The 26495-nt window shown below is 41.4% G+C and overlaps 2 protein-coding genes across 2 annotated transcripts in view; both read left to right on the top strand.

Moving 5' to 3' along the window:
* The window catches only part of mpzl1l (myelin protein zero-like 1 like), a 158945-nt gene that overhangs the window by 116469 nt on the left and 15981 nt on the right, over positions 1-26495 (top strand). The window lies entirely within an intron of this gene.
* Positions 1241-25276, top strand: rabep1 (rabaptin, RAB GTPase binding effector protein 1). Its single transcript, XM_070843480.1, has 18 exons — positions 1241-1359; positions 4881-5009; positions 5146-5349; positions 5855-6015; positions 6717-6836; positions 7987-8122; positions 9070-9248; positions 10863-10970; positions 11397-11858; positions 12815-12919; positions 13044-13160; positions 15828-15926; positions 17425-17565; positions 19930-20119; positions 21314-21369; positions 21694-21792; positions 22181-22297; positions 24695-25276. Exons 1-18 carry the CDS (start codon positions 1314-1316, stop codon positions 24794-24796), a joined length of 2571 nt encoding a protein of 856 aa, XP_070699581.1. The 5' UTR covers positions 1241-1313; the 3' UTR covers positions 24797-25276.

A 26495-nucleotide genomic window follows, 5' to 3' on the forward strand; every position in this document is an offset into this window, starting at 1 on the left:
TTAGCACAGAATGATGTCAATGCTCTGTTCTTTCTGTTTATCTGCATGCACACATATCCTCTTTGCAACAGCTTCCTGCCTATTGCCAACAAAAAGACAAAAAATAAACAAATAATAATAAAAAGTACAGACAAATGCTGCTGATTCAGAGTGAATACTCTCTAGATGCTGTAATATTTTTGTGTTTAATACAGAAAAAATTGTCTTAACCACCAAGTAACTTTGAAGTCATTTTGCTTGTTTATCACCAATAATTCCACAAAACATCAACTTCTCCTTTCTGAACACTCAGAAAATGTCTTACCTTCTCAGAGAATAGCTGACAGCTTCAGGCTCTGCGTCAAAGTGGCTGAAGTTCTCAGTAAATAGATAATGAAAGTGAATGGTGCGATGTTACAAAAGCCATCATGTATTGGATTTGCATGACAGTTTCAAATTTTCTTAGTTAACCAAAGAAACTCAGACTGCTCTGTCCCCTCCCCACCGGCTGCCATGCTCCAGTGACTCCAGCATGTGTGTGTCTGCATGTGTGTTATGTGTGGGTGTCTGGGAAAGTCAATGTGAAGTGTGAGAGAATTTGTGATGTTTTAGTGGGAGGTGATGCTCCTCATTTTAAAGACGTCATTTTAAAGATGCCAAAACTGGTATTTTGAACATAAATGTTGCTATGAGTGTATTCCCACTGATGTGAATGTCTTGCAACCTTATAATGCCAAAGCCGGAACAGAGCTTCCGATTATACATTTTCAGTTCCTCTTAAATTTCCACTATGTTGGTTTTTATCACCATATATTCTTTAGTCTTGTGAGGCTGCATTCTGTTAATTATTTTTCTCTGTTTCTGTGTTAAAAAGAGAAAACTTGAATTTGAATGTTTAATTTTTTAAATCATCTATTTATCAAAAAAATCAGTGTAAATTGCTTTTATTTTGAAAGGTGACACCGGATGTACTCAAGTTAGCCAAATTTAGTAAATGTCTTACAGGAAGTGGATAATTTGCCTTCAAAATATAAATCTAAAATAAATAATGAAAAATTATTAAGACATTATACTACATTAATATAGACTCTAAAATGATAATCACAGTTTTTTCCTTCGTATATTCCTTTTAACGCATTTGAACACGTTACGACTCAAAACAAGTGTCATAGAGCAGTGACAACGTGGATTTTATTTTGAAAGCTCAAGCGGAAAGAGTGATTTTTCCCCTCGCTAGCTTGACAGTAGTTGTGATGTTAGCCTGTTTTCTTGGACGCTCCTAGCGCTTATCCCACTTCCCCTGCTAACTGCCTCAAGCCCCCCCTCAGGAAACCATGGCCGAGCAGGCCTCGGGACCCCCTCCGTCGTCCCAACATGACGGTAAATTTCTCGTGTTTGTGTAGTTTTGCGGTGGGAAGTGTTGAAGGCTGCGAGCACCGAAGCCCAAGCGGCCTCTGCATCCTTGACAACATTAGCTAACATTAGCATCATCAGGGCGACGTGTCACTGGCTGTCACTGCCTCACAGTGAACATTTAACACTACGCAGTTGGTGCATTCACGAATATCGACTAAGTTATTAAAGCCTCATGTTGCTGAATGGGAGCTGTGTGCTTTCGCATCCCGATTTAACCAAGCTAACGTTGTTTTGTGTTTAGCTAACTGTTACAGCCTAGCTGCTGGTTAGCTTGTAGCTGCAGCTAGTCTGAGTAAATTGATCTAAAGGTCGGCACTGGCCTCTGTTAGCCCGGCCTCAGTCTTTAACGTGGATCACATGGATCCTATCAGACCATTACAATGTGCCATGTATGGCCTGCACACCCGGAGGTTGGTCCATAATACAGGAGGGTGAACCTGCAGGAGGCTGATCCTGCAGGAGGGTTCTCCCTCTGGTCCTCAAACAGCGGTCAGGGGACCATCCTGGGGTCCTGCAGGGGACTTTGTGCTGTGGATTTAAGTGCATGCACATTTAATCTTGCAGGATTTCATCATGTGTAATAGTCACACCTGCCTGACTGCAATTTCTGGCTGCAACAAGCCACTGACAGTCACAGTGTGGCCATGAATATAAGCATGTGTGGACCTTTTTGGTGGTCTAAGATGTACAAGAATCATTATTTTGCTCACAGGTTTCACTTGGTGCTTTAATATCCAGCTGCACATTCAATGCTACAGCAGCAACAATCTAAAAAGTAAAGTCCCATTTTCATCCTGCACTTTCACGGCTGTGGAAACATGAAAGAACCACAAAATAATGTGATTTACTGGTGGCTGTTTCAGACTTTTTTTTTTTTTTAAAGAGCATTAGAAAGCACCCTCTGCCAGTCACACTTTGTTTGTTAGTGTCCGATATTGTGTGCAGTTCCTTTTCATCTGATCATATTAGTGAGTCCTTTCCAATAGAGTGTCAGTGTTGTGTACGGTTTACTACACAGCGACGTAATCACATAAAACCTTGAAAACCCACCAGCACATTTTTGCCACCTCTTAAATCTGAAACTAGAAATGGAGCTTGTTGTGGTGGTTTTAAATAAAAGAGAAGATGAGACAAACCTTTGTTCGTCCCACATTGGGGAAATTTGCATATAAATAAATATAATATAGATTATGAGGAAGCTTTTAATTATTGATCTTTAAAGAAACAAGGCAAAAGGATCCCTAAAATTACCTGAAAGGTAGAGTGAGACTGCTGGATTAGTTTCTGAGTGAGAATTACATGTTTTTTCTTTGTTTTTTTGTATTTTTGTCTCATCTGTTCGTTAAGAGTTTTGTTAATTAATATATGATTTTATCATTATGCGTGAAAAAGTGTAAAATTAACCGTAAAATGATGAAAGCTGGTCTTTCTTGCTTATAGTCTGCATATTCTTTTGCACATAATACTACAGATGCTCAACAACAAGAAGAGTTTCCACTTAAGTTCTTTAATTTGACTCTAAAGCCTTTTTTACTTTTGTTTTCCAGGCTTCTTTCATGCGGTTCATTCATAATAAGCCTTACACAGATTCTAGATGTTGCCACATCTGTATTTGATCTCAGGTGAATGGAGGTTTGGTTGTTGCTTGTTGGTTAATTACTCACTTTATGAGCTTTATGGATTCCTAAACTGAACAAGTGAGTTTTTCCACACTGAGACAGACGGTTTGACGGTCAACAAAAGCCGTTATTTTACATGTAAAGCAGCAGAAGTATTGAGTTTTGCTTCAAGTTTGAGTTGCAGCTGTGTAAAAGGGCTTTTCATCGTGCTGAAATTTCAGCCATGTGAATATATGTCCAGCTTATGTGGAGGTGGAATTTCTGCCTTGGAGTTTGCTCAGCTATCACATGATCGTTGTGCTGAGTCGCTCTGCTGCTTGTGTGCTAGTAAATGTTTCCATTCATCTGTCTGTGTTCGAGGATATCATCGTCTCTCTCTCTCTCTCTCTCTTTCTCCTCGGTCTGCTGCTTTTTAATAGGAAAGAAAAATAAATAAGATCTCAGCAGCACCGGAGGAAAACTCAGTGACCCCAGGACAGTCTGGAAGACGTTTTGTTCATCAGTTTAGGCTTCGGATCTGAAAACAAACGCATAGAATAAATAGGCATGTTTAAGCAAAGTGACGGATATATTTTTATCTTTAGTATTTGTTTGAGAAGACTAATAAGTCCCCTGATATCATTGATAATTAAAAATGATATTATTTGACTGGCTCGGCATCCGTTTATTTGAATTTGACTGTGGTCTGAAATCCCCAAATTATGGATTTCACAGAGAATGTTTGGCGGCTAGCTTTCATAATATTATTGGATATCAACATTTGATCAATTATTGATCACTCAGAACATCAAAGAGTTAAACTATCTGAGTCCTTTTGTCAAGGCTCCTTGTAGGTAACATTTATATTATGTGTTTATTAAGTTATCTGTTATTTATTCATTAAATGAGGGAATATTGTGCAGCAAGTTGGTCATAATTGCTAAACGAACCCTGACACATTTCACAACAGGGACTGGCTCCTTATTGTACAACTTTGTACGAAAGAAATTAACAATTTGACACAATATACCGATTTTACTGTTTGCTTTATCAGACGTGCGTCCACAGAAATGGTCTGCTATGTAAAGGACGATGCTTGATGAGGTGTCTGTTATCAGGAACTGATGGACGACGTGGAGGCAGAGAAGCATCTGCTGGGCAGGTTGAGGGCTTGATCCTGTTTATACCATGGTCATTTGCCAAAGAGAAAAAATGAAGACCTTTTCATTCATATGTTTCATGTGTTCTGCACATTTCCCAGGATGCATTACTCCACTTCTCTGGTAACACTTTTGACTAAGAGCTGACTGGTTTGACTAATGCATGGAACAGTCATTACCATCCCATTAGGTTTCCTATGCAATGGAAACATTGTTCACTACTCCAGGAAATAGGACGAATCATAGATGCAACGTGGCAACAGGAGATCTTTCTAGTCCTCTCTGCTCATAGATCCCTTTAGCTCGGCTGTTAGCCACAAAGCTAATGCTATGCTAGCAAGAGTCAAGGTAAATAACGCTGCGTGCAATCAGTAAATATAATATCACAGCATGTTTAACAAAAACAGTAGCAGCTAACCAGCGGTGTCAAAACTTCAGATAACAAATTCTTTCCATAATTGATGGTCAGGTGAATATTTTCTATAAAATGTTTGGTGTCAAAGATGTTTAGTTTCCTGTCGTAGAAGTTGAGCTCATTTTTACAACAATTGTGTTTGGTTATTTTCTTGCAGCTGTGTTTCATTGATTTTTTACTTGTAATAAATTGGAACTGAAGTGAATACAAGTTGAATTTGCACTTTTTTTTTTTAACTATATGTAATCAACAGTTGATTAATTACAGCTCTGTGTGTGTGTGTGTGTGTGTGTGTTTTTTATTTTCACCCAGAGGTGCTCGAGCAGCGAGTGGCAGCTCTGGAGCAGGAGAGGGCCGAGTTCATCAGACTCAAACAGCAGCTGGAGGCCGAGTTCAACCAGAAGAGAGCCAAGTTCAAAGAGCTCTACCTGTCCAAGGAAGGTTAGCATCCCTTAATCTGGAAGTGTGCATACTGTCGCTTCCTTTGCAGGGTAAATAATTAATGGGAGACACAGCAGCAGCGTCGTCTGGCTTTCTCAGTCTGCCCCTCACATTTTCTTGTGCTTTTTGTCCCCAGAGGAGCTGAAGAGGCAGACCACGGCGCTGGATGGCGCGCAGGTTGAGCTGAGCTCCATCCAGGACCAGCTGGTCGAGGCCAAGGCCGAGATAGAGACCATCAAGGCGGTGGCCACCGTGTCGGAAAACACCAAGCAGGAAGCCATCGACCAGGTCCGCAGCCAGTGGCAGGAGGAGGTGGCCTCGCTGCAGGCCATCATGAAAGGTGAGCTGCCCACTTTACTTCCAGACTGAAATATCCCCCTAATTATTGGGTTACTGTGAAGTTTGGTACGGGCGTTCATTGTGCCCAGAGGATGAATCTCGATGCCTGACTTTGATCTGCAGGATAAAACTTAATGCAGATACATTTTAGCATGTGCACTGTTAAACATGCAGATTTATTCACCCCACATATTGAACTGTGAGCTTAATATCCAGGACAAATGTAAGTGCACTATGAATTAAGACACAACTACTGTGGTGTGAATTAGCAAGTCAGAAAGAGTCTTATGTAACAGGTATTTAACTACCTGCATCGCCCATGGCTTAAACTGTATACTGCAAGTGTCTACATGTCAACCTGAAGGGAAAACTGAAGGACAATATCCTGAAATAAAAGAGAGTTGCACCAGTATCACAAGCACTGTGCCTAACAAACTAGACTTCTAAGGTTTGATGCCTGCCTGGAGGATTTGTCACAGGTTTGTTTCCTCTCTGTTATCCCACAGACACCGTGCGCGAGTATGAGGTCCAGTTCCACCAGCGTCTGGAGCAGGAGCGAGCCCAGTGGAACCAGTACCGGGAGGCCGTGGAGAGGGAGCTGGGGGAGCTGAGGCGCCGCCTCACTGAGGGCCAGGAGGAGGAGAACCTGGAGGACGAAATGAAAAAAGTGGGCCTCATTTTCTGTACTTGATGTGTTGTTCAAAAAATATTTTACCGGAAGAGGAGCGAGAGGTTTAGTCCTGCATTAAGCTTTATGAAATTACATTTTGAAGGTGTATTACTAACCTTGACCATGTCATTGTAACTCTCGGCTTTAAACTGTTCCTTTTACCAAACTGACCAAGAGCTAAATAATGTGAAATTATATTATTTATTCATTTGTCAAAGTTTTAAGTAAAATAAAATGAGATAAAATCACTTTTACCTGAACAAAAATGACCCCATTAATAATAAGAGGGACAACTAACCCAATATAAGAGAGTCTTTGATGCTCAATAACTTGCTGTTGAAAGTTATAAGAATTAAATGGAAACCAGTTTCAACCAAAGACCTTAAGCTTCCCTCTAATGTAGGAACGACTGTTGTAAGATGTGTTGCTGATTCCCATGAGGGTAAAAAGTGTGACAACAGACCCCAGTCTCCCCTATTCGTGTTAAAATATAGGGAATAAAAGTAAATAAAGTAAAATACAGATACCAGAAAACTCTACTTAAGTATAGTAAAGTAAAGTAAGACTAAAATTCAGCTTGTTTGAGAACTTTGTATCATGTTTCTGTGGCTGTAAAAGGAAATGAAGCTTACAAAAGAATTGTAATTTGTGTTGCTGCGCATGCATCTTTAATGAGGGAGCTTCAAACCTTTTTAAAGGCTCAGGAGGATGCGGAGAAGCTGCGCTCGGTGGTGATGCCCATGGAGCACGAGATCGCGGCCCTGAAAGCCAAGCTGACCACGGCCGAGGACCGGGTGAAGGAGCTGGAGGCCTCTAAGGTTGGTCAGCGCTGAATCAGTGACTCAGCCGGGAAAATAAGCGGCTAAGAGGTTGTTAAGTGGGTGTAATATTGAGCAGACGAGGCTGCTGCTCTCTCTAAGTAATCTGAATTTGAAACTGTTTGATTGCATTACAAGTAGAAAACCTTTCCTCCTTTCTTTTACAAAAGATGGCACTGATATTTAGTTATTTTTTAAGGCTTAAGAAGTCTTTTATTTAATTTCCTTTAGTGATGTTGAACACTTATAGAACAAGTTTTAGTTAATATAAATGACACACTGTTGAATTATTATGGTTTTTATTGACTTTATTAATGTTGGAGGATTTTGCCGGCATTGTTCTGAACCTCATATGATATAATAACATATAATAATAATTTTCAATTAATTAAAAGTTATAGTATAAGTTAAGGATTTATATGATGAGAAATTGTTGAACATACAACTGGAAAATACTTGTGATAATAATCTTAGTAAATTAATTGTTTTTTTGGCAGGTGCTATTAAACAGAAGTATGTTTGAAAGAATATACTTTGTGCTTAATGCACCCTGACTTTTGTATTTGACCTTTCCTTAAACATAACAAAGTGGTTTTGGTGCCTAAACATAACCAAACTGCATTTGAAAACTGCCAAAAATAAAACTAAAATGTGTAAGTTAACTAAGTCTATGAGTAAATTCAGTCAGTTTTCACAGCATTTAGCTCATTTCAGCTCATTGTTTTGGTTTTTCCGCTCCTCAACTGTGATTCCAGCTGCAGCTCACAGTGTTTTCTTCGATACAAACATTGTAGGAGGTAAAAAGGAGAGTAAATATTTGACGAAACACGGCTCCAATAGATGCAAATGTTGCTCCGTGTGTCAATAGGCAACTGTTCACCACAACAACATTTTAAGGTGAAGATGCGTCAGTGTTGTGTTTCATCAAATAATCCTTCTTATCCTTCAAGTTGTTTCTCCGTCTGACACCCTTTTACCTCAAACCTCCCAGTAGAGGAGTTTCTTAAAGAAATTGTGAGCTTGAATCAAAAATGGAGCTTCAGATGTTCTAGAGGAATGTATTAGCTCAATAAAAGATAGTTGACAAAAAGAAAAGTTAAGCTTGAAAGCCAGTAAACCAGAGTTGCATGTTTCTCATCCTCTTGTCCAGGTTAAGGAGCTCAATCACGTCCTTGAGGCTGAGAAGTCGTGCCGTACCGACCTGGAGATGTACGTGGCTGTGTTGAACACTCAGAAGTCTGTGCTGCAGGAAGATGCAGAGAAACTACGGAAAGAGCTCCACGACGGTACTTACTTATTTAAATATGTAGGTTTTGGGGAAACAGAAATGGTTTGAAAGAGTGTTCAGTAACATTGATAACACGCTGATGTCCGTCCATGGCAGAGCGAGTGAGCGTCGCCAGTTCCTGTGTCCGTCCTTTCAAATTAAATGCCCTCCAGTGTTTAATACATGGTTTAATCATATAGATTTAATTCTGACAAGCTGCAGCTCCCCAGTGGAGTTTTTTCTTCCTGCGACCAACTGCGTAGTGAAGATTTGATCGTCTAAATGAATCTCCTAACGCAGGATAAGAGCATGTCAGGCTATGAACTTTAACAAACTGAGTCTTGTCTCGAAATGACCAAACAACAGAGATAACTGTGATGGAAGCAGACAACATTTATGGCAACAAAGAGCACAGCGATGCCTCTCCGTTGGCTGAGCCGCGTTTGAACCAGACGCTGCTAAAACCTCCTGCAGTGCCGCCGCTCCGTGTGATTGACAACTCAGCTGTCAGCAGCCTGACAGGAGAGACACTTTGCGGTGTGCCACAATTTCACAACTGTACTATAACCATGAATCACATTTATTTATTTATTTTTAAAACCGCTGTAACTGTGTTGAAATGTTATGATTTCACTTCACAGATTATGAGCAGAGGCCGTGAAACGTGACCTGACATGTGGGCTGTTTATTGGAGTTTAGTGTGGGCGGTAACTGTGTGGATGTACATTGAAGAAAAAGCTCAGCAATAAAACAAAACCCAGAAATTAGCTATGGATGAGAAATGACAGTTAAATAATACAAATACAGGAAGATAACAGGGTAAAAGTTGTGAAATATGACTTCCTGTGTTGTTATTTAAAGCTGGTCCCCTGTAAATGTTGTTGTGTTACTGTATCTGGCACACAACCTTTCTAGAAGTGTCTCATCCTTTCCTCTCCGTGTCGCCTCCCTCGTTTGGCGTCCCAGTTTGTCACAAGCTGGAGTTGGAGCGGCAGCAGCACAACCAGCTGAAACACACGTGGCAGAGGGCCAACGACCAGTTCCTGGAGTCCCAGCGCCTCCTCATGAGGGACATGCAGAGGATAGAGAGCGTGCTGTCGTCCGAACAGCTCCGCCAGGTGGAGGAGATGAAGAAGAAAGACCAGGTACACACACACAGATCTGTTAACGTCTGTGTTACAGCATCACATGTTTGAAGTGTTTGAGTGATAAGAGATCTGCTGTGGAGAGACTTTTACAGTTCATGGAAATATGTGACGCTGCGTATAGAATTGTGAGTTTGTTGGCAGATTGAGCCTCTGGTTTGACAGATTTAGCTCCGTCTTTCTAACTGAGACGTGATCTTGGTGGTAATAACATGAATGAGCTGATGTGCTGTGTGACTAGAAGGAAGGAAGGAAGCGTCACCCAGAAGATGGATGGATGGATGGATGGATCTCAGTAACTTGTTCATGACTTCTCACTTGTGGATGAGGATCAAACGGCCGCGGGTTCATGATAAACTACAGAATTAGATCTCAAATTTTAATCATCCCGCCACATGTCGATGGGTACGTTTATTAAGACCCTTCGAAAATCTTATATTAAATGCTGTCCAGCATCAACCACAGGCGTGTAGGCACAGCATGCAGCGTGAGTTTGTTTTGCGTCAATGAAAACGTGGCAGTGATTGGCAGTAACAGTCCTTCCAGAGATCTTTCAGGCTTCTTGGAGGACTGAATCTGAAATGTGGTTTTATTTTGGTTTGTTTGGATTATTTGTATATTTGGTGTGCCAAAGGAAGCTCGGTCACTGTCTGCAGAACATGGAGAAAATCACTACTTTACTACCTCTCAGTATTCTTTAGTTTTTTTCTTTCAAAGTGATAAAATTTTCAATCATACTCGTTCTTACGAAGCAGTTCAGTATCACATGTTTTGCACAAACATAGAAAACAAATATAAAAAGAAAAGCAATAACAGAAATAGAATAACACGTAAAATATATAGCAATACATCTTTTTGCTATCATTGAGCTTAAATCAATAAAAGCACTTTCTGCTTTACTAAAGTTATGTTTATCTGGATATATAGCCTTTATAAATAATTTGGGATCCGACGCAATCTGTTTTGAAATGATCTTTTCAATTAAGTTTTTCACGTCTACCCAAAAAGTTTTTATTTGACTGTATTCCCACATACAGTGTATTAATGTACCTTTTAATCCACATTTCATTCACATGTCTGGTATGTTCCTATTATACTTATTTAATTTCACAGGTGTTTGAATTGTAGTATCCTTAGACGACTATTAATTGACACTTTATGCCTCTCAGTATTTTACAGAAAATACAAACTTGATATAGTTTTTACATAATTTATTGGCTTTGATATTATCAAATTCAGTGTTAAACCTGGTGTTTCAGTGTCTTTATCAGAACATTTTAACAGTTCTATCACAGTACTCATAACGGTATCTTTAGTCACTGTAATCGTGATATAAAATCTTCATACTGTTTCATCTCTACCTGATAGAAGAAAGCCAAAAATCATGACGTTAACAGTGTCTGTAGAGCAGTGGGTGGGTTTATTTTGTCTGTTTTATCTAAAATGTGTTATTGTACTTTACATGTACGTCCAATTAATGTAAATTCTTGTATGTTAAGTTGTGCTCATATGTAAGGAATAACACGCAGAATCACCTTGGATTAGATTATTTTAAAGGTTTACCTCATTAAATGGCCACCTTTTTTTTGTTTGTTTGTTTTGTCTCCATTCAAGGAGGAGGATGAAAAAGAGAGGCTGAGCCAAGTGAAGGAGCTGCACGAGGAGGATGCGGGAGACAACACCGAGCCTTTGGAGGATTTATTCCTCGGGCTGAACGTCGAGGTATGAGCATCATGTAACGGGATACGTCCCTCAGAGAGAACAGAGTAGGCCATTATCGTCTTACGTCATATTATGTTCCCCTCTCAGTAATACGATCTTAAACCTGGCAACACGGCAACACGGCACCTTCACTTTTGTCCTTGTGTATTGTGTTTCTGCTCCGCTGTAACTGGTGAAAACAGCCTGGTGTTACAAACCAGTGATAATTTGAAAAGTATATTTTATTGCTTTCTTCTACATTAGTGATTTAAATCTTCTTCATGTAGATTCACATAGAGATTTATAATTTCTGAGTTATTCTTAAGATGTCTGATTTGTCAAATTACACTGAATGTGACATTGATTTAACTCACTGCAGAATATTTTTTTAAAATCTGTATTACACAACGTGTTCTCCAGACATTTGTTCGCTCTTTTGTCTTTCAGCCGCATGCCAACCACAGCGCCCACGGCTCCATGCACTCCTTGGACACCGAGGTGGTGGCGGGGGGCCCCATGGACCCCTACAAGGAGAACCTGCGGAGAGTTCAGTCAACAGACAGCCTCGGCTCCTCGCTGTCCGTCCAGCAGGGCCTCGGCGGCCAAAACCACAAGGCCAAGTCGGCCAGCCACTTGGACGAGTCGGACTTTGGGCCCTTGGTGGGGGCCGACTGCGGGGTGACGGACAGTAGTTTTGGCGAAACCGCGTCCATCAGCTCCATCAAGCTGACGGCGAGCCACTTCCTGCTGACGAAGGACCAGGAGAAGGCCATCAAAGCCATGACGCCGGAGCAGGAGGAGACGGCGTCGCTGCTGTCCAGCATCTCCCACGCCCCCGACACCGCCTACCTACCGCCTGCAGGCTACCGACTCGTCAGCGACAGCGAGTGGAACCTGCTGCAGCAAGAGGTGCTTTTTTTCAGAGAGGGTTTGATAGTTTGAAGACACTTTAATGGTTATGACAGGACATAAAGTGCACAGAACACTTCCAAGGTTCAAGGTTTTCCCATGAAAAGGTTTAAGGTGGTTACTTCCTGGAAAAATGTAACTTTTCCCAGGAGGATTAATATTTGACTTTATGTATTATTTTCTTTCATATTTATTAGTCAGACTTAAGTCATATTTTTACAAGAACAACACTCAAACAAAGCTGCAGAGAATCATTCGATCCTCTGGTTTTTCAGCTTATCCTCTTAATGGTTTAATGTCTGAGCAGTTTTTTTATAGGGCTGAGGTTATTACCGTGTGCAGCGGCAGTGAAGGAAAGTCCATCACATGCAGACGTTTCACTTCATCGCACGTTATCTTGGTAGTTAAAGGAACTGGATTATAATGTTAGATTGATCTTCTGCACTCAATCCTCCACCCGTCTTCGAAATCAGCCCCGCTGCTTTGATTTGACGATGGATGTTGTCCCATTAAGCCCCGTGTTGAACCCTGAGGATAGCTCACATTTAAGATTTTAAAGGGTTTTGAGTCCCAGCTGACCTGTAAACTGCCGTCCTAGCGAGACGGCTTTTAAGATGCAGGTAAAAAGTTGTTAAAGATCACCGTGATAACAGGCCCAATCATGACGGCTGTGTGGGAAGTATCTCGAGCTTTGGAGAGTGCGTTTTTGTTTCAGTACAATGCTCTTTGGTTTATGACCACACCGTCAACGCACAAGCACAAACATGCTGAGAAATCCCAGGATCCTGCAGATATTTTCCCAAGAAACAGGACCAGACCCAAGAAAAGTATCACTAATGTCTGTTAATGAACGTGCCACAGCTCTTTCAAACGGTCTTTCTTGAGCATTAGAGGAGTTTCGTTAACCCAAATATTCCATATTATGAGGTGTTATCATCTTGTTGCTCTGCCGCCAGGTGAAAAACGCAGGCAGGAAGCTCGGCCGACGTTGTGATATGTGCTCCAACTACGAGAAGCAGCTGCAGGCCATCCAAGGACAAGAGGCGGAGACCCGAGATCAGGTTTGTGTCCTCGCTGTCATTCCAGAACCTTTTTTACCGCAAAAAAATGTTTGTCAGCAGCAAACCGCGGATGTTTTTAGAAGCACGGTATTGTGTTTGAGGTGGCGTTCACACTGTCCTCCAGGTGAAGAAGCTGCAGGTGATGCTACGTCAGGCCAACGATCAGCTGGAGAGGACGATGACTGAGAAACAGAGTTTGGAGGATTCAGTCAAAGCAGGCAACGAGGAAACCGCCACTAAGGTTGGCACACAAACACCAAACACTACACTACATTAAAAAAATGCCAAAGTAGCTATTAGCGTTGGGAAGTTCAGGACGTATAAGAAGTGTCTTTTATGTCTAAGCAGATTTGTGGACATACATTCGCAGTAGATATTGGAGATAATGATAACCTCGGAAAGTTAAAGGCACCCTGAATCTCTCCCTTTCACCTTTACGCAGTATCTCTACCTCATTTCTCTCCTTCCACACCCCCTCTTTAACTCTCCCACGCCTCCCCAGGTGGTCCTCTTCATCTGAAAACTCCTGAGAGAGAGAGAGAGAGAGAGAGAAAGAAGTGGTTCATATATTAATATGTGATCAAAGAAATGATCCATTATTGATGCTGTTACAATCCCTCACATCTTGCTAGTTAGTTTAACACTGAGTTTCTGGGTTTCCTTCTTGGCTGATTCATTATTCCAACGTCTGTTACGTCTGATCTGCCGAGGGAGAAAATATCTATTTAGTTACATGCAGGTATTTTACCTAAAATGCAGCTTTGCAAAGACACAGTTGTGTTTTCTCATCCGCTCTGGTTTGGTATTTCGATGAGTCACCACAGTGGGCGGAGAGGCCCAGTAGGAGGGAGTGTAGTAACTGGTGGTTGAGCGGTGCAGTGCAGTTCTGGTGACCCGTGTGCCTACTTGGACCAGTTTTACAGTGCACATATTCTCTGTGCTGTTTTTGTCACTGCAGCTTGTGGAAATGTATTTTCATCGGCCTCTCCAAATTCACACAAACCTGATTTTATGTAGGATTTTCTGATCCGTTAACTTTCTTTTATTGTTTTAGCCCAATTTTAGGGCTGCAACTAACAAGTATTTTTAGTCTTTTGTCATTTGTTTTGCTGGAAAAAGTCAGAAAATTATTTAAAAACCCCAGTGTAATTTTCTTCAAACAGCTTATTTTCTCCAACCAATTACCGTTTATGATCATTTTTGACAGAGAAAAGCAACAAATCCTCACATTTAAGAAACTAAAACCAGAGAATGTTTGACATTTTGTACATTAGAAATTAAAAATGTTCTGTCAATCAGTTAATAGACTTATTGTTTCAGCTCTAATCTCACGCCTCGCGTTCATCTGATTACTTCTCCACAGTCTCTAATTTCATGGATTAAATCACGAGCATCCAGACCCAAAATAACTACAAAATACCCTCACAAACTCGTGTGCATGTCGAAGTGTCGAAATCTTTATGGTTTGGAAAATACTTCACTTTAACCGTTGTGGTTAGGAATAATATGCTTGAATCAGAATTTCCTCTCGATTTTCAACATAATCTGGTGTCATTTGTTTATTATGTGACAGCACACATTGATTACTGTGGGTATAAACAGATCCTGTGAACTTTAGATGTGATGATAAAGGCTTTGGGATTCTGGAAATATTTGGTCCAGATACCTTGAAAGTGCTTGAATTTTAAAAAGCTGAATTTTACAGAAGGCGTTTAAATCGCACAAACCTACTGCTCATTAATATGTTCTTCAAAATGACTTTTCTGGGGTTAAAAAAAAACAAACATCTGTATTTTCTATACGTCCCTCGTCTCCTCATCCAACAACAGCAGGTTACCAGGGCAACAGCAGCATTGAGTCATCGTCTCGCCAACGGGTCGGACGAACCGAGCGCCTGAAGCGTGGCAGCTTTTATTCAGTAGATGTGCGGCTGCGATGATGAGCCGGATGTGGTCGAGCTGAATCATAGCTGTGTTTCTTCAGTGATCAGCGGTTATTTATTTGATGGGTGGCAGAGTTATTAAGAGCTGCAGAACGCTGACATTATTATTACATGTAAACCCAGCCAGGGCTGCAGCTAATTATTATTCTAATTATTGGTTTATCTGCCCTTTATTAGGGTTAATAACAAGGGTTATTGTTAATAAATCCTACGGCGACATCGTGAAACGTCTTGACTAATAAATATTCTATTTAATATCACACAGGACAAAGAAAAGAAGCAAAAGCTCACATTTGAGGAGCTGCAACTAGTTTTTGCTTGTTAAATGAAAACAAATTAACTTGAATGCAGCCTTGATAATTGTTGTTTGCAGAATATCACTAATAGACCAGTTGGTTTTCTTTGGCTTTTATGTCACATGCTTTAGTAATGTAGTTTTTACTCAAGTGGTCACTGTGTCAATCAAAAACAATCCCCCGCTAGCTCACCTGGTAGAGCAGAACACCCCCTCTCTCACCTTCACTTCCTGTCTGCTCTTCACTGTACTCTCAAGAAATCAAAATAGAGAAAAAGAACTGTGGATATATATTTTAATGACCATCTATGATTTCACGTGGAGCACAGGCTGTTTTTTTTTTTAAAGTGTGAGATCTCCTTTTGTCAGTCCACAAACCCCCGGAGGCTCGTGTTAGACAGATGTCACAGCTGTGGCACCGTTCACAACTGGTACAAACACTGAGGCCGTTTGAAACCAGGATGATCAGCTGTCCCTGCAACTGCTGGTCGGTGCTGCAGAGAAGCTCTACGGTTGGGCTTTTGAAGTGCTAAGGCCTCAGTACTAAATCATTAAATTCTTCATTTGTGTGTCTGATCTCTACATGATACTTCACTCGCATGTATGTTCAGTATTTCTGATTCTAGACCTTTCTCTTGTCTTACTGTTGTTGGTTTTCTTCTGTGTTGTAGGTGTCCGCTCTCATGCAAAGAGTCCAGGAGTCGGAGACGCTGCTCGGCTCGCTACAGCAGGCCTTCAGTGACGCTAAGAGGAACACGCAGGAGCAGATGGTGAGCAGCGTATTCCTCCATTAGTCCTGCCTTCTCTCCGGCTGTGTTCGGATCTGTGGTTATGTCACAGTCTGCTGATGCTGGCAAGACTTTAGCCCTGCGAATAAGCATATCGGTTTTTTCTTTGTGATCAGGCTCTGGTTATGTTATCAGACATGCAGCCAATGTGAATTTCAGCTTGTGCCTGTTAGTGTTTTTTTTTTACTTTTCTCTGCCTTGGTGGCAGAAACGTCACTGTTTCTTCCTACAACAAATATTTGCTGACACGATGGAGCTCTTGGCTACAAGATTTTTGTCCCTAAATGTCCAAAAGTTGCTCGTCCATAACAAGAAACGTACAGATTTATACATTGTGATTCCTGCTAAAAATATAATATCCATTGATTTTTCTGATGTCTGGTTTTGTCCATGTTTAATTTGGATAATATAAAAGTTATAAACTCTCATTAAGTGAAAGTCCACTAATTGGTTAATAGTCAAGTTTAGTTTAAACCTAAAAAAAATAATTTTCTTTGGAAGTGAAACTGAACGGGTGCATAAACGTTGTTGTTCCTCCCGTCCACAAACATTTGCTGACAAGACGGAGCTCTTGGCTGCAGGATTTTTTTAACTTGACGTTCAAAACGTTCTCGTGCAACATAACAAGAAACGTGCAGATTCATACATTGTACATGACTGCAAGAAAATTAATATGCAAAGTTTAAGTAAGACATACGTGGAAAAGGACAAGCTGACGTCTTGTTTTGTTCCACCAACAGTCACCGATTGAAATATTTTTGATTTAGATAATATAAAAGTTGTTGAATTATCTCATTAAGTCTCAGTTCACTCAGTTATTGGTTAATAGTTTAAACCTAAAATAATAAACCAAATAGTCACTTATTTGGAAGTAAAATGGAGCTTTTACATAATCACTCTTCCTCTGTACCACAAATTTAGGCTGACGACACTGATTACTGAGTTTGTTTGTTGAGATGCACAGATTTGAACAGCAGTGAAAAATGCCATGTGCATGTCTCAGTAATGTAGTGTTTATGAAGTGTTTTCCAAACTGTGAGGAGAAAACAGGAGGAAGAGAGTGAGACAGAAACCTTCCTGGTGATTAATGTGTAGCTGCAGACACGCCGCAAACTTCAGGTGTGATTTCAAAGTCTTTGCAAACAAGCTCGTCTCCCAGAAAAAAGAGATTCAAGGATCTTTATTGTCATACCAGCACACATTTACACATCAGATGGCACAAAATTAAGTCCAGAGGTCCCAGTTATAAGCCGAAGAGAATAAATAAACTGCTGCATGTGCTTTAATCTTAAGAAACAGGGGGTTTTCATACTGTCATTAATTCAGTCATGATGTTTATCGGAGAAAAATGAGAGCGTTACAGAGAGAGAATCAGATGGAGTGAGGCTCTAAAAGTAGACGCTGGCCGGTGAGTCACTCTCCACCATATGATGGGCACACTGGCACATGATTAATGATTAATTTTGTTTGTTTGTTTCAGGCGGTGCTGGTGAAGTCGAGGGAGCAGGTGGCCGACGAACTGAGCCGACTGCAGAGAGACAACGAGAGCCTGCAGGGAAAACACAGGCTGCACTTGGAACTACAGCAGCAAGAGGACTTCCAGATGCCCGATACTGTGGAAGTACGTGAAGCCGGATTCACATCCCTCAAAGTTCAGCATCAGTAGTAGGGCGGCGTGTCAAAACTGTCTGGTACTGAGAGCTAGCATTGAATTCTTTTGTTTTCTTATTCTTTCATCCAGTAGTACAAGTACAAATACCTAAAACTTGCAGTTAAACTTGTATTTTTAAACCTGGTTTTTACATATTGTGGGTTCAAAATACTGGCAGATACAGAATATTTTGGAATTGGTCCAGTAGATCACCTCAGGCAGTGAACAGGCTCCAACGACTGTGATGTAAACCTTCAGGACAACTGCACCTGATCACAGTAGGTCCACTAGAAGAGCTTGTTTGATCCACTGACAGGCTCAGAGTGTTATTCTAAGTGTGTGACAGCATCATGGAAAGGATCCCTACAGAGAGAGACCTGGAAGATCCTTTTGGTTTAACCACAAACAGCTGTTATATCGCTCTCTGCACACACACCAGACTCCACTGACTATAATAGTTGTTTTACACACAGCAACACAAACTAACAGATTGAAGCAGCTCCTGTGCTCTGCGAGGTAAAATTACTGTTTTTGTCAATGGAGTCTGGTGTGTTTGAAGAGAGAGATGTAACAGCTGTGTGTGTTATGTGTCCATAACGTTGTCGGATACAATCTGAGCCTGTCGGTCACTTTTAGTGCACCTACTTTGATCAGGAGCAAGAATTACATTTCAGCCATTGCTGCCTGTTCTCGATCTACTGGACCAATCCCAGAACGTTTTGAACCTAAAATATGGCTCAGCAGCATCGTAAAGGTCTAGAAAAAGCGTGTAAGTGGACCTTGAGTGTAGATTATTCTGTGACACACACTGAACCCAGCATCAGTGTGATTTGGGTTCACGTGAGGAAGCGCTCCATTTGCCACTAAACATCCCGCTGCTCTTGGGCTGCACTTAATTTAAAAACTGTCACATCGTGAGCTCTGATGTCCCCATTTCATGCCACATAGCGAGTCGGGAAAGTGACACCAAATTATAGAGGAATAATCCCTGCAGTGTAGCGGTCAGAAGCTAATTGCTTTAGCGGGAACGCCTTTGTGACTCCACTACCTAATTTTCGCTGATTAATGGTACCACTCCTCATTTTAAGCTTCCTGACTAGGTGATTATACGATCTGTTTTTTGTGCTCCTCTCTCTCAAACACGCACTTCTCCTCCCACACTGTTACTATCAGCCTCTTGCTGAATTATGCTGCTTATCTGGCAGAGTGGGCCTTGTTCTTTAATGGAGGTGGAGCAACGCTGATGATCCAGTGACACTTTCATCTTGCGGGGGAGGGGTTAAACAAGCTGCTCACGTAACGTTTAAATCTGTATCTACTACATCAGGGTATCAAAAAAATCATTTTAGTACAAGACAGTAGCACTTACGGATATTTAAGCGCTGATAAGCAAGTACAGACAGCTCTCATGCACATCGAATCTTCTCTGATTTCTAAGTTACCAGCAGTAAGTTTCAAATAAGTGATTCACTAAATATGGTTGCAGCATTAAAAGTTAACGCTGGGGAAGGCAGTTCTGTTTTGGTTATCTCTCAGCATGTTGTAATTCAAGTGATCTGAGAGAAAACCAAGCTTCTGCTCCTCCTCCTGGCTGTTTTCAGGCTTTAGTGAATCTCGCCCATGACTGGAGACTTTGGCTAATCACAGGTTCTTCTTCTTCTTCTTCTTCTTCTTCTTCTTCTTCTTCTTCTTCTTCTTCTTCTTCTTCTTCTTCTTCTTCTTCTTCTTCTTCTTCTTCTTCTTCTTCTTCTTCTTCTTCTTCTTCTTCTTCTTCTTCTTCTTCTTCTTCTTCTTCTTCTTCTTCTTCTTCTTCTTCTTCTTCTTCTTCTTCTTCTTCTTCTTCTTCTTCTTCTTCTTCTTCTTCTTCTTCTCCTTCTTCGACTGATCCTATTGGCGTGAAATGTAGATACACATGCACGTCACAGTCCTGCAGAAAAAGTTTAAACTATCTACACCGCAGAGCAACCGAAACAAAGGAAAGAGTTAAAAAAAAAAAAAACATCTAAAGTAGTTACACAAAGAAAACTGGAGAAGGTGAAAATGTAAATTTCCTCTAAAGTTAGTTTGCTGAAGCCTCATGGAGGAGATGATCATAAGTATTCCAAAGGTTTTTACATTCCTGCAAATTAAGGTGATGTTTTTTTCAAATAAAACGGTAAAATATGAGCATTTGAAAAGGAACATTACAGTAAAGATGATTTAAAAGTATAGAGTAAGATATTAGAATGATAGAAATGATTGTATTGTGGAATTAATCAGGTAAAAGTGCATTTAAAAAGAGTGTAATCGATCTTGATGCCGGTGGTGTGATTTATTTATTTATGTTTTGTTCAGGAGCTTCACAGCCAGGTGCTGCGGCTGCGCGAGGACCAGGTGGCGCTACGGACGTCCGCCGACCACATGGAGGAGAAGCTGAAGGCGGAGATTCTGTTCCTGAAGGAGCAGATCCAGGCGGACCAGTGTCTGAAGGAGAACCTGGAGGACACGCTGCAGCTGGAGATCGAGGGCTGCAAGGAGGAGATAGGTGAGACTTGGGTGGTCAGCTTAAAGACTGGTTAGTTAACCGGCCAGCAGCTACACGGCAAATAACTAACCAGTCACTTTTCTGGTAAAACTACAGCAAACAAACCTTTTCTTATTTTCTGGACTTTTTTTTTTTTTACATTCTCCTCTGTTTCTGCTTGTGTTTCTTCTCCATTGATCACAATCATTCAGACATCTTGGAAGGTATGAAAAGACACTTTGAATGAGCTCATTTTCTGTGTGTGTGTGTGTGTGTGTGTGTGTGTGTGTGTGTGTGTTAGTTGTGTAGCTGTCACACTAATACCTGCAGTGAGCCTAAAACATAGCGCTTTCCCCTCACACGCTTTGAACTTGTCTTGGAGCGGCTAAAATGTGCATTAACAGATAATTCGCCTCACTGGATGTCGTCCTGACGTGTTTCACTGTAAGTTCAGACGTTATATGAAGGACATTCGTACATCCTGTTGCTTAGTAACACCGTTGTAAAACAGTGTGTGTGTGTGTGTGTGTGTGTGTGTGTGTGTGTGTGTGCACTCACAGCCTTACAGATGTTGCTGACTGAAAGGATTTCACTCACCCACAGTGTGATGAGAGATTCGGTGCTCAAATCGTCTCTGTTTTTAGGTAATAGGTGATTATTTGTATAGTTTTTATTTTCTAGCGTTTAGTGCTTTTTATTAAATGTGCTAAACAAGCAAACTGGCTTTACCGTGCAGAGTAAAGTTCTGGTGACTGGAAAAGTCTGGAAAAGAGACTTAAAGGATGAAGAAGGACGCGCTGCTCCATCAGAAACATCACTAACGCACGAGAGATTATTTTACAACGTATTTTAGTTCTGATAGTGAGTAAACATCGGCGTAGCTTCCATTTAGGTTGAGCACGTCAGTTGAGTATGCGATCCAGGACACGTGTGTGAAGAAGACTGTGGTCACGTGTGTCCTCAGTGCATCCAGGGTGCTTTAACACTCGTCCTGAGAGCTGGTCGGATCACAAAAGACACACGTTAACGCAGCAGGTCTGAGCATCAGTTTCACACAAGCCAAACACACACGGCGACGTTCAGCAAAGCAGCTTTTCCTTCGTTAAAGGTGCAGCTTTGTTGCATTTTTCATGAGTGATTTAATTCAGAGAGAATATCTAGATCTGTGCATTACGGCCCTCTAACGATGCCTCCACCTCCTCCTCCCCCCCACAGCATCTTTCTCCAGTCTGAAGACGGAGCTGGAGCGAGTGAAGGCGGAGAAGGAACAGGTACTCACTCTATGATACATGCCGCTCATCTTTGTCCAATGGAAAAACAGTCAAAAGACCGCATGTGGTCAGTTTTTATCTTCTGTTGTAACTAGAGATGTCCTCATCAAGTTTCTTTTAATCCTGATACTGAATTTTTAACCAGAACTGCAACTAGAGATTATTTTCACTTAACTTTTGTTTCCAATTAGCTGCTTTCAATCAGCTAGTTTATCAGATTACCATCTACGCCCGTCAGAGTGACTGCCATCCATTTAATAACCCTTTTCAGCCACCGCCACATGTTACTATAGCACCCATACTGTATATTTGTCGTTTATGTAGTTGGAGAGCAGTCTAGCGGAGAAGACTGTAGCGCTGGAGAACATCCAGGGCCTGAGGATCAGCCTGGAGCAGCAGCTGAAGGAGCTGACAGCTGCAAAGGTCGGCCTGGAGACATGTTTACACACCAAACTCACTTAATGTGACCAGATCCTTTACAAACCCCAGCCCTAATATTATACAACTCCAGCCACAGTGGGTAACATGTGCTTATATATGTCAGGGGAAGATAAGCATGATGTTCTTTGCATGTTAGAGAACAGCTGTGTGTACAGTACGTCAATATTTTACAGCATTTTATGACGAAAAGCTGCTTTGAACTGCTGTTAGACGACACTGAAGCGTTCATTCAGCCACTAATGTCATTTAAATTATTCAGTTAGACGGGCTTCAGTTAAATATTCATCTCAGTTCTTCTGTAAAGTTGAAGCGTTTCAGTTTATTGTCTCCATTTAGCCTTTCTAATTGAATGAACGTCATGTCGCTGCAGAGCGCACTAGAGAGTCAGGCCTTTGACGAGAGGGACAAAGCCCAGCGGCTGCAGACGGAGCTGGACGTCAGCGAGCAGGTTCAGAAGGACTTTGTCAAACTTTCTCAGACTCTTCAGGTAAGGAGGCGTTCTCACTTTACTTTAGGTCAGTCTGTCTGTCGGTCTGTCGGTCTGTCTGTCTGTCTGTCTGTCTGTCTGTCTGTCTGTCTGTCTGTCTGTCTGTGTCGGTCAGTCTGTCTGTCTGTCGGTCGGTCTGTCTGTTTTTGTTTTTTTTTGTGTCTGTGTCGGTCAGTCTGTGTCTATTTTTTATTTTTTTTTTTGTGTCTGTGTCGGTCAGTCTGTGTCTTTTTTTTTTGTGTCTGTGTCGGTCAGTCTGTGTCTTTTTTTTTTGTGTCTGTGTCAGTCAGTCTGTGTCTTTTTTTTTTTGTGTCTGTGTCGGTCAGTCTGTGTCTTTTTTTTTTTGTGTCTGTGTCAGTCAGTCTGTGTCTTTTTTTTTTTTTGTGTCTGTGTCGGTCAGTCTGTGTCTTTTTTTTTTTTTGTGTCTGTGTCGGTCAGTCTGTGTCTTTTTTTTTTTTTTGTGTGTGTGTCAGTCAGTCTGTGTCTTTTTTTTTTTTTTGTGTCTGTGTCGGTCAGTCTGTGTCAGTCAGTCTGTGTCAGTCTTACAGCCCTCCGCTGACCAGGGGCACCACGTCTTAGAGCCTCGAGGTCAGCAGAGGTGGTCTGCTGTAAAAGAAAAAAGGCCCACACTTGCCTCATAGAGCGAACCCCTACAATGAGTTGTTCGCTCACACAGCTATTCTGTGCGATGGGAGCCGCCGTGTGTTTTCACACATGGGTGACGTGGTGACCCATCGGGTGAAGCTAAGCCCGACGGTGCCCCCAAGCTTCGGCAGTGTGGTAACCCTGCAGATCTACCGGGGTCCTATATACAAACTCTCATGTGCTGTCGCAGCGATGTCATGCGTGACATCACATTCTGGTATGAGTTCCGTCTGATTGTGACATCGTGCATGACATCACATCCGGAGTTCCGCCTGACGAGTTCCGTGACATCAAATCCGAGCATGAGTTCCGTAACACAGTATAGTAACTGTGGTGGTGCTGCAATACCAAAGAGCACCATGAGGTGGCGCCCCCCTGTAGCGTTTAGTGATGGGAATTTCGGCTCTTTCGGCTCCCAAGTGGCTCCTCAGATTATTTGTTACTTCAATAAATGTATTACCAGATTATGTGTAAAATGAATTACTAATGTAAAAACACATTATATAGAATATTTATTGTTTCTATTGCTTTATTAATTTTAAATTATTTAGTTTTACTGGGGTCATGGAGCTCTGGGCTGCAGGTCTTGGTGTCTGTGGTGTTGTCCTGGATGATGCTGTAGACACACTGACACCTTCATTAACAGCAGCTTCCCTTGCTTGTCTTTCCTCCTCTAACTGAACTGATGGTGAACAGTACACACATGTCTGTGCAGGTTGTTTGTGGAGCCTGATGTGAAATTTTAATTTTGCAAAGTCTGCACTCTGCCCTCCAACTATCAATTATATTAAGATGTGTCCAAATTTTACTACGTTTTCTGTCGCTCATGTTTCTCACCTGTCCTGCCTGCAGTCTGACCATGTAGCAGTGATCTCTCGCTCTCTTGTCTCTCCCTCACTCCAGTTCGTGTGTTCACTGCGCTGTGTGTCTCAGTTACCAACCCCCCCCCTCAGTGTGGACACACAGACACAGAGACACATCTTGACCAATCACGTGCGGCTTTAACAGAAAAAAGACGAGAAAAACAAACATATCGGCTCCCGTCGTTCACTTCAAAGAGCCGGCTCTAAGAACCGGATCGTTCGCGACCGACACATCACTAGTTGCTGAGCTACACGGTAGCTATCGATCAATCTACGATGGATCTAGACTCTCAGACCGCAGAGGTTTGGTCTCTAGAATGTCAGAGAAGTGTTGAAAAATGGCCACTAGATTCAGCTGCAGCCCAGAATGGTGTCTTTTATACCCAATATTTAAAAACTCTAATATAAAACAGTCAAGAGCACCAAATATCATTAATATAAGTGGGTTTTAAGTGACATGTCGTTTATTTTTAAGTAAGTAAAGTTTATTTAGTGAAGCACTTTTCACAGAGCAAAGTCACCAAGTGCTTTACAGGAGTAAAAGAAAAATTAAAAACAATAAATATAATAAAATCACAAATAAGATCATAAAAATGAGAAACAACAACAATCAGCCATGAGAGTGAACAGATCTAAAAACACACTGATCATCGAATAAATATGTTTTAAGCTGCTTTTTAAAATGATTGGACGGGACCTGGTTTACAGAGCCTAAGTTTATCAATGTATCTTAAATGAAAGAATCCCGGTCAATGATTTCTCCTGTGGAGGTGAACCAGGTCACAGGTTTAACTCTTATGTTGCTGCTGCTGTTACAAAGTAATAAACTCCAGGAGTTTGTTGTGCAGGTAATAAAAAAAAGAATTTGTCCGTCTGTCCATGTCTGCAGGTACAGTTGGAGCGAATACGACAGGCGGACTCGTTGGATCGAATCAAAGTCATCCTCAATGACACCAACTTGACTGACATCAACCAGCTTCCGGAGACATGATACCACTGGACGAAAACTGCCTTCAGTTTCATTCCCCTCTTTCTCCTTTCACTGGCCCGATAACATCATTGATCCGACCCCTTCCTCCTCCCCTTAACCACCGGAAGAGGAAGAGGAAGAGGAAGAGGAAGAGCTCGGAGGGACGAGGACGGATGTGGCGCGAGGAGCCGTTTGTGTACATTAAGAGTCCTGGATTGTGGATGATAGAATAATGAAGAAGAACACTACTAAAAACATGTAAATAACTAAATGTGTGACTCTGGACGGAGGGAGCCGAAGTCTGTCTGTCTGTCTGTCTCGTTTCTATTGTAGATATGACTGTCTGTATTAGCTCAACCAAAAAAGGTTTGTCGTCCTCTAAAGCACTTTTCATCTGCAACTTCTCTTTCCAGGTAAATGGAAAACTATTGGATGCATAATTTTTCTTCCTTCTGTTCCCAAAAACGGTTGATAATCGCTTCCTTGTTCCGCTCGCTTGTTCTTTCCCTCCGTTTGTTGTGTTTTTTCCTCACCATCTATTTCTGCCTGTTTTTCCACCTTGTTCTGGTCATTTCACTCTGTGCAACCTATGACAAAGACGTGACGAAGGAAGAATTAATGGGAAATACTTGCACATAACTGGGATATAAAAAAAAAAGAAAAGAAACAGGCACACAGTTCGAGCAATACCCTCCATTTCTTCCTCCACTGTGTGTCGCTCCGGTTGTTTTTTTTTGTTTTACAGCTACAGAAACTTTTGACTTGTTCAAAGTTTTATTCTTCAGCTTCAGGCTTGATCGTTAGGAAATCATCCAAACACTAGTTACTGCAGCTCGTGTCAGGAAAAGAAACCATTCAGTGTTTAGTGGAAAAATAATGGATTTTAATACACAACTTTGCTCCTTTTATTGATCGCCTTTTTTTGAATTGACCCTGGCTTGACTTTCTTAATGTAGTTCAAACGACAGTGGGCTGCTTTTAGGTCATAATGGAAGAGTGCACTATCACAACACTGGCACAAGGTGTTCCTCTTCTGTCGCAGCAGGGCAAAAGAAATAAAAACTGGAAGAGCGAGTTGAGATATTTGCAGACGTTTTCTTGTCTGACGAGGAAATTCAGTGAGAGAAATCCCGCTTTGTTCATCACTACAAGAAATTCTGTTTTCTGTGAAGCTACTAATGGATTTGATTTAAGGGGTCAGTGTAAAAATAAGAATTCACTGACCCAAAGCTGCTTCATCAGAAGAAAACGTGAGGTTTCTGTCGCTGTCAGATCCAACAAACGCTTTGTTTGAAGCTCGCTGAGGCCTTAACCCATACTGACAATAAACAACTGCGCTGTGTCTTTTTTTTTAAATCATATTTAATCCAGGGAGTCTGATTAAGAGCAGGGTTTAACCACAAAGAGGCCGGATTACAGAAGGGGTTTGTTAAGCAGCTACACATCTTTTTCTAACTGAATAAATAAATGCAAGAATATTAGGGAGTTTGTGCGAGTCGACGTGACTCTCAAGCGCTGTATTTCCTCAAATTGTGACCTTTTGGGGCTTTTATTTGAAGCAGGCCTGTGTTAGAGACACTTATTTCAAATTCCCCCTGTCTGATCAGTATATTTGCTCATTTTTTTTAGTATATAAAGCTTCCTTGTTTTCTGATCTGGTCCCGTTTTGATACTGCGTCACTATAAAATCCAGTGTTTTAACACACAGGCACAAGCAGTG

This window comes from Pempheris klunzingeri, chromosome 14 (genome assembly GCF_042242105.1).
Source record: "Pempheris klunzingeri isolate RE-2024b chromosome 14, fPemKlu1.hap1, whole genome shotgun sequence".
NCBI lineage: Eukaryota > Metazoa > Chordata > Actinopteri > Acropomatiformes > Pempheridae > Pempheris > Pempheris klunzingeri.

Excerpts from the sequence above, each read along its gene's own strand:
- rabep1 (XM_070843480.1), top strand. The coding sequence starts at position 1,314 with ATGGCCGAGCAGGCCTCGGGACCCCCTCCGTCGTCCCAACATGACG. Across the intron at positions 1,360-4,880 it reads TCCGTCGTCCCAACATGACG|AGGTGCTCGAGCAGCGAGTG; the intron begins GTAAATTTCTCG and ends ATTTTCACCCAG. Across the intron at positions 21,793-22,180 it reads AGGAGCTGACAGCTGCAAAG|AGCGCACTAGAGAGTCAGGC; the intron begins GTCGGCCTGGAG and ends ATGTCGCTGCAG.